The 8,914-nt window shown below is 42.7% G+C and overlaps 1 protein-coding gene across 1 annotated transcript in view; it reads left to right on the top strand.

Moving 5' to 3' along the window:
- PUS7 (pseudouridylate synthase 7 (putative)) overlaps positions 1–8,914 on the top strand; it is a 79,918-nt gene that overhangs the window by 41,847 nt on the left and 29,157 nt on the right. Inside the window, exon 7 of the mRNA XM_011956857.1 lies at positions 436–513. Coding sequence (XP_011812247.1) covers positions 436–513 — 78 coding nt within the window. The remainder of the gene's footprint in view (positions 1–435; positions 514–8,914) is intronic.

Genomic DNA, 8,914 nt, shown 5'->3' with positions numbered 1-8,914 from the left:
GAGTCTCACTCTGTGGCCCAGGCCGGAGTGCAGCGGTGTGATCTCGGCTCACTGCAACCTCAGCCTCCTGAGTTCAAGTGATTCCCCCGTCTCAGCCTCCCGAGTAGCTGGGACTACAGGCACACACCACCACGCCCAGCTAATTTTTGTATTTTTAGTAGAGATGGGGTTCCACCATATTGGTCAGGCTGGTTTTGAACTCTTAACCTCGGGTGATCCACCTGCTTTGGCCTCTAAAAAAGTGCTGGAATTATAGACATGAGCCCCTGCGCCTAGCCTCCCTGGATTCATGTTAAAATAAAGTTTCTCTTCGTTCTTCTCTTACTGTGTTATGATTTTAAGTATGTTTATATTAAAACTTAAATTATGAGAATTAGGGTTTCCTTTTGATATTATGGTATGTGACTTCAGATGATCTTGTTTCTCTCTTGCCAGAGTCAAGCCAAATATATTCTCCTACATGGGAACCAAAGATAAAAGGGCTATAACAGTTCAAGAGATTGCTGTTCTCAAGTAAGTAGAGAGCATGTAACAGGATTCATACTATAAAAATCCTGGCACTGCTTTTCAGAATTCTCAAATTTACTTTGGGGTTTCTCTCTTTCAACTTTAGATGGTGCTTCTGCCTGTTTAAAAATTACTTTTCATTTTGTTTATCTCTTCTTCTTATCTATGAAACGTGTATTATTTGTATAATTTTTATTTTATTTATTTATTTTTTTTGAGACAGAGTTTTGCTCTTTTTGCCCAGGCTGGAGTGCAATGGCATGATCTCGGCTCACCGCAACCTCCCGGGTTCAAGCGATTCTCCTGCCTCAGCCTCCTGAGTAGCTGGGATTACAGGCATGCGCCACCACCCCGGCTAATTTTGTATTTTTAGTAGAGACGGGGTTTCTCCATGTTGGTCAGGCTGATCTTGAACTCCCGACCTCAGGTGATCCACCTGCCTCAGCCTCCCAAAGTGCTGGGATTATAGGCATGAGCCACCACGCCTGGCCTGTAATTTTTAAAGAATTTTTTTTGGTAAAGCCAGGAGAATAAATGCTTCTATCTCTCTTTTGTTCGTTCATTGTTAAATATAGCTGTTATTTAAAATTACAAAACAGTGAACATTGCTGTTTTGTTGTACACTCGAGATCTGCAGATCAAAATGATGGTCTGTGTTTTTGAAGCAATTATAATTAGTGGAATAGGCAGACATGTAAATCAGAACTTCTCCTGCAGTGAGATAAATGCTGAAATAGAGATATACTTTGGATGTTAATGTATGCCTGTCAACAAGCATAGGACTTGATGTGGAGGGAACACAGAAAAGCTTTCATAGAAAATGGGATACTGAGTTTTAATTTAGTTCAAGGCTTCTCCTCTGCAGTGTTGCCCTTTGGGGCTAGATAATTCTTTGTTGTGGTGACTGTCCTGTGCGTTGCAGGATGTTTTGCAGCATCCCTAGCCTCTACCCACTATGTAGCAGTAGCAACTCCTTGCCCAGTTATGGTAGCAAAGAATGTCTCTAGACATTGTCAGATATTCCCTGAGGGCCAGAATTGCCCCTCATTGAGAAACACTGGTCTAGATTCTAGAAGGATGAGTAGAGATTTCCTGGGACTGGGTAGGATTTAGGGTTGTTTTTTCCCAACCAAAAAAGCAGTTTAAGAAAAGACGTTGGAAAGCATATTTGGTACCTGGCATGTACTTTAGTTTTTGAGGAGCATAGCAAGAAATAAGGATCTAGGAGTTAGGCAGGACATACGTCCTGAAGAGCCTATTAGGTCAGGTTGAGGATCTTTGCCTCGACCTTAATCTAAATGGGGAGTGATGTATAGAGGCTGGATTACGGATCGCGGGTGGAGCAAGATGTGGGAAACTAGAGACCAGGGTTTTTGTCATATTCTGGGGAGGGAGAATAAGAGTCTGAGCCCAGTTAGTCACAGTGAAGATAAAAGAGAAAGGATGAATTTAATAGCTGTACTGTGTCAGACACATTTAGGCTGTCATATTAGTATACCTCCAGAGGCAAGGAATGGTGGGAGAGAAAAATAACATAGGGGCAAGGAAACTTCTGGAGGTGGTGGATGCATTCATTGTCTTTAATATGGTAATGGTTTCATGGGCTTATACACATGTCAAAACTTGTACATTTTAAATGTGTACGGTTTATGTCAGTCATACTGCAATTAAAAATGAAGTATGCTATGTTTGCTACCTCTACTTAAATACATGTATTTGTTTTGGTTTCTCGGATTTTTTTTTTTTTTAAGACAGAGTCTTGGTCTGTCATCCAGGCTGGAGTGCAATGGTGGGATCTTGGCTCACTGCAACCTCCGCCTTCCCAGTTCAAGTGATTCTTCTGCCTCAGCCTCCCAAGTAGCTGGGATTACAGGCATGTACCAGTGCACCTGGCTGATTTTTATATTTTTAGTAGAGATGGGGTTTCGCCATGTTGGCTAGGCTGGTCTTGAACTCCTGACCTCAGGTGATCCACCCACCTCAGCCTCCCAAAGTGTTGGGATTACAGGCATCAGCCACCATACCCAGCCCAGATATTTATTTTGAATTTCCTCTTCTTTTTATAAAGAATTTGTGGTGATATCTCCTGTTTACTCCATAGTCCCCTACAATTGGGCTTCTTTCCCACCACTTTTCTGATTCGCCTGAAATAATGTAGTTGTTGAACTGGTTGCATCCTAATATTTATTCCATTTCTTTTTCTTCCTTGACCTTGGGACAGTGGCATGATGTCATAAAAGCAGTCATCTCACCATTGCTTTTACTGGTGGTGTGTACAAATATTGAAGCATTTGAAAGAGAGCAGGAGTAAATACATAAAGATGATGGTGTTCCTATCTGGTGGCTTGGTTTCATTTTCTCCCTATGGCATATAGAATGTAAGAATGAAGGAGCAGGAGTGGGTAAGGGAGCTTGAAAGAGAGTGAAGATCTGAAATAATCTCTGTGAGTAATGGGCCAGGGGCTCCCCAGAAACTCAAAAGAATGGGGGTAGGGGGACAGGGGTTTGAAGGCTCAGGCTTTCTCATCCTTTGTGGATAGAGGTCACAACAGAAGGTTTTTGCCTTCTCTTTGATATCTAAAATACCTAGTCACTTCCTATGATTTCTAGCTGGCTCTGTGAATTTTGCTTCTGATAAAAAAAAAGTTGGTTTATTTTGTTTCTTTCTCTTTTTCTTTTCTTTTCTTTTTTTTTTGGAGACAGAGTCTCACTCTGTCACCCAGGCTGGAGTGCAGTGGCGCCATATCGGCTTACTGCAAGCTCCGCCTCCTGGGTTCATGCCATTCTCCTGCCTCAGCTTCCCGAGTGGCTGGGATTACAGGTGCCCACCACCACACCCAGCTAATTTTTTGTATTTATAGTAGAGACAGGGTTTCACCGTTTTAGCCAAGATGGTCTCGATCTCCTGACCTCGTGATCCGCCCGCTTCGGCCTCCCAAAGTGCTGGGATTACAGGCGTGAGCCACCACACCCAGCCACTTTCTTTTTTTTTTTTAATTTGAGATGGAGTCTCACTCTGTTGCCCAGTCTGGAATGCAGTGACACGATCTCAACCCACTACAACCTCCACCTCCCCGGGTTCAGGTGATTCTCATGCCTCAGCCTCCCAAGTAGCTGGGATTACAGGCGTGCTCCACCATGCCTAGCTAATTTTTTTGTATTTTTAGGAGACATGGGGTGTCACCATGATGGCCAGGCTGGTCTTGAACTCCTCATCTCAAGCAGTTCACCCACCTCGGCCTCTCAAGGTGCTGGGATTAGAGGTGTGAGCTACCGCGCTCTGCCTATTTTGTTTTCAACATAGAAAGAACTAGGTAGAAAATGAAAGGCCTGCCATAACTGTATTTCCTCTGAGATCACCTTATTCGCAACATGGTATATATTTTTTGAGGGACTTTTTTTCCTTTTTAAACAACAATACTTACATATTCTTGTTTTGAACAATAGGTAGTATACCTATTTCCTGTAGGTATGTAGCAAAATATATTTAAATGTATGGATATATCCTAATTTAAACTATTACTCTATTTTTGAATGTTACGTTGTTTCCTCTTTCTTGCTATTATAACTTACTATTATAACCCAAATATAATAATGCTATTATATTTGTAGCTAAATCTTGGCACACATCTGTGATAACTTCATTAAGATAAACTTAGCAGTGAGATTACTGACTTAAAGGGAATATGACATTTTAACGTGGTTTGTCTTTTTTCTGTCCATCTGCTGGTCAAAACACAGAAATTCTCTCTTTCTTTTTTGAATAGCAAAGCCTAATTGTCCTGCAAAAAAGTGGTACCAATTTACCACCTTTATTCTAGTTCCCTAGAATCTTCCTCAGCATGGTGTTATGATGGGGGCGGGGAGTCATTTGCTAATTTGAGGGTCAAAAAATGGCATCTTGTTATTTTATTTTGCGTTTTCTGATGTGAAGTCTGAATAGTTGAAGACCAAGAATATTTCTTTTTTTTCTTGATCAGCCAGCAGGTGTCACACTTCATCAGGACACTGCTCTATCCTCAGATTTTTGCTGCCTTTATCATCTTCCTGTTGACTTAGTAAGAAACTGTGTTAGACACCTAAATGTTGGCCCTCTGAAAGCACACAGCACTTATCTTGCGGATACAGGCTACATTAGTTTGCTTAATGGATACATGGGGCCAGGCAGATTGGCCTTTCCCGTGGGAACTCATGGACAGGAGAAACCCACTCTGCCACACAAGCATTTGAATGATTGCTGGATTGATCAGTCCTGGGGATAAGCAGCGCGTCTTTTCAGCTTCATGAAACTCTAAAGCCACCTAGTAGTTTTAGCAGGGTCTCAGGCAGGAACAGTCTCATTCAGAATGATTTGTTTCTTTTCCTGCCCGTTCCTGCCAGTCTCCTTTCTGAACTTGGGCCAGTATTTCCCTGGCTTTGTTAATTAAGGTTTTCTGTGCAACATGTTGCTTAATTGGTTCCTGATGTTTAAAAGCAAGATTTTCATATTCCCTAGTTACTCACTGAATTTGCTGTAAATTTGCATCCAAAGAGCTTGATGTGAGATCATCATAATTAAAACACTGAATTGTATCATGAAGACATTGTCAGCTTCATTCCATTTCTCAGGGAGCACCCACACCAACCAGAGCTGAGTATACTTCTTGCTTTTTGCTCTGCTGGAATCTAGAGATAGATGTCTATCGTATATTCAAGAATTGATACTACTATTCAGTCACAAAAAAGAATGAAACAAAATACTGATATATATTTAAATATGGATAAACCTTAAAAACATTCCACTAAGAAGTCAGGCGCACAAGGCCAGATATTGTATGATTCTGTTTATATGATGTGTCCAAAATAGGAAAATCTTTAGAGGCAGAAAGTAGATTAATGGTTGCCAAGGTCTGCAGGGAGAGGAAACGGGAGTGACTGCTGAATAGGTACAGGGTTTCTTTTTCAAGTGATGGAAATGTTCTGTAAGTATATAGTGGTGATGGTTTCACATTGTTGTGAATATACTAAAAATCACTGACATATATACTTTACAGCAGTTAAAATGGTAAATTATATATTTTTTATTTTATTTTTTTGATGCAGGGTCTCGTTCTGTCACCCAGGCTGGAGTGCGGTGGCACAATCTCGGCTCACTGCAACATCTGCCTCCCAGGTTCAAGTAATCCTCCTGCCTCCGCCTCCCGAGTAGCTGGGATAACAGGCATGCACCACCACGCCTGGCTAATTTTTGTATTTTTAGTAGACACGGGGTTTCACCAGGATGACCAGGCTGGTGTCAAACTCCTCATCTCAAGCAATTCAGCTGCCTCAGCCTCCCAAAGTGCTGAGATTACAGGTGTGAGCCACCATGCCCAGCCTTGTGAATTTTATATTAACTTTGTCTCAACTTTAAAAAAAAAAAAAAAAATAGAGCTATCAGGCACTTCTGTGGCACCATTAGGAAGCAGTCTCCGGAACACTCTCTCTAGGACAGCTCCTAACCCTGAATTGTTCTGTCAGTTTCTACAGCAGTAGTTACTGCCTGAAGTGGAGTTCTGTCTCCCTGTTCCTCACTGCGTTCATACTGATCCTCTGCTTCTAGGTTCCTTGGGATACAGTTCCTGGGTTAATTCGTGCTCCCATTGCCCCCATACATAGTCCAGGAATTCAGGATTACAGTGAGCTATGATTGCACCACTGTACTCCCTCCTGGGTGGCAGAGAAATTCCCTGTCTCTAAAAAAGAAAGAAAAAGTTACATAAGATAAGAAAATGTTAAAAAAATCAATATACACAGCCAGATGCGGTGGCTCATGCCTGTAATCCCAGCACTTTGGGAGGCTAAGGCGTGCAGATTACTTGAAGTCAGGAGTTCCAGACCCAGCCTTGCCAACATGGTGAAACCCCATCTCTGCTAAAATTAAAAAACTTAGCTGGGCATGGTGGCAGGCGCCTGTAATCCCAGCTACTTTAGAGGCTGGGGGCAGGAGAATTGCTTTAACCCAAGAGGCAGAGGCAACAGTGAGCCTAGATCACACCAGTATACTCCAACCTGGGTGACAGAGCAGACTCTGTCTTGAAAACAAAAAGAGAAAGAAGAAAGAAGGAAAGAAAGAAAGGAAAGAAGGAAAGAAAGGGAGGAAGGGAGGGAGGGAAGGAGAGAGGGAAATATAGCACCTGGACGGGTGCAGTGGTTCACGCCGCTAATCCTAGCATTTTGGGAGGCCAGGGTGGTTGGGCATGTTGGTGCATGCCTGTAGTCCCAGCTTCTCAGGAGGCTAAGGCAGGAGACTTGCTTAAGCCCAGGAAGCAGAGGTTGCAGTAAGCTTAGATTGCGCCACTGCGCTCCAGTCTAGGTGACAGAGTGAGACTCTGTCTCAAAAACAAAAAAGAGGTATAGCACTTAAAGCAATTTCATGCTAGAACATGACTAGGTAGAATAGAGTAATCATAGACCCGGATACATCCAAGGATTTAGTACGTATTCAGAGTATCATTTAAGATTAGTGGAGAAAAAAATGGTTGATTCAAAAAACGTTGGATAACTGGGTAACCATCTAAAAACTGTAAGTGTGCCTCCCCTACCTCATTTCCCTTTGCTAAATAAATTCCAGGTAGATCATAAATTTGAACATTAAAATGCAACTGTAAAAGTACTCTGCTTAGACTGGGCATGGTGGCTCATGCCTGTAATCCCAGCACTTTGGGAGGCTGAGGCAGGTGGATCACCTGAGGTCGGGAATTTGAGACCAGCCTGACCAACATGGAGAAATGCTGTCTCTACTAAAAATATAAAATTAGCCAGGCATGGTGCTACATGACTGTAATCCTAGCTACTCGGGAGGTTGAGGCAGGAGAATCGCCTGAACCCGGGAAGTGGAGGTTGTGGTGAGCCGAGATCGCACCATTGCACTCCAGCCTGGAAAACAAAAGCAAAACTCCATCTAAAGAAAAAGGAAAAACAGTACTGTACTTAAATTTGAGATTGGTGGCTGACCGCTGTAATCCCAGCACTTTGGGGGGCCGAGGCGGGTGGATCACTTGAGGCCAGGAGTTTGAGACCAGCCTGGCCAACCTGATGAAACTACATCTCTGCTAAAAATATGAAAATTGGCCAGGCATGGTAGTGTGTGCCTGTAGCCCCAGCTACTCAGGAAACGAAGGCAGGATAATTCCTTGAATTCAGGAGCCAGAGGTAGCAGTGAGCTGAGATCGTGCCACTGCACTCCAGCCTGGGCAACACAGAGCAAGTCTCCCGTCTTAAAAAATAAAAAAAAAATCTCTGGCAACATCCTAAGTATGACTTAAATCTCAGAGCTTTTTTTTTTTTTTTTTTTTTTTTTTTTGGAGACAGAGTCTCTCTGTTGGCCAGGCTGGAGTGCAATGGCACAATCTCAGCTCACTGCAACGTCCACCTCCCAAGCTCAAGCAATTCTCCTTCCTCATTCTCCTGAGTAGTTGGAATTACAGGCGTGAGCCACCACGCCTGGCATTAAGTTTTGTATTTTTAGTAGAGACGGAGTTTCACCATATTGGCCAGGCTGGTCTTGAATTCTTGACCTCAGGTAATCCACCTGCCTCGGTCTCCCAAAGTGCTGGGATTACAGGTGTGAACCACCACACCTGGCCTCAGAGCAATTTTTTTTTTTTTTTAAGAAAAAAAGATTCATGAATTTAACTAAAATTTATCTATATAGTTGTTTGTTTTAATTTTAGAGATCTTGCTCTGTTGGCCAGGCTGGTCTTGAACTCCTGGGCTCAAGAGATCTGCCCGTCTAGGCCTCCTAAAGTACTAGGATTACAGGCGTGAGCCACCATGCCTGGCCCCTGCATAGTTTTTATTTACAGAAGAATGCCAACAAATATAGAAACACAGTTTCAGTCAACACAGTAATATTCAATTCAGCCAACAATCATGCTTGGGTACGTAAATAATTGGGTAAAAGACTTCAGGGGAACAAGATTTTTACACAATTTCAAAAGTATTTCCTCACTAATTAAAAGCAAAGGCAAAGAGACTCTTAGAGTATAAAAATCTAGTAAATACTATCCTAATTAAATGATTAAAGCTATTACCAGTGGTGGACAAACTCAGTAACTGCCTTTTGATTTGATGCATTGAAAAGGGCCGTATCACCTAAGTAATGTTTTTTTTTTTTTGAGACGGAGTCTTGCTCTGTTGCCCAGGCTGGAGTGCAGTGGCCAGATCTCGGCTCACTGCAAGCTCTACCCCACCCCCGGTTCAAACAATTCCCCCGTCTCAGCCTCCCGAGTAGCTGGGACTACAGGCACACACCACCACGCCCAGCTAATTTTTGTATTTTTAGTAGAGATGGGGTTTCACCATGTTGGCCAACCAGGTCACGAACTTCTGACCTCAAGTGATTCGTCCACCTCAGTCTCCCAAAGTGTTGGAATTACAGGTGTGA

This window comes from Colobus angolensis, unplaced genomic scaffold (genome assembly GCF_000951035.1).
Source record: "Colobus angolensis palliatus isolate OR3802 unplaced genomic scaffold, Cang.pa_1.0 Scaffold427, whole genome shotgun sequence".
NCBI classification, from domain to species: Eukaryota; Metazoa; Chordata; class Mammalia; order Primates; family Cercopithecidae; genus Colobus; species Colobus angolensis.
Note: the sequence above shows the minus strand (reverse complement) of the source record. Positions and strands in the feature narration are given on the sequence as shown.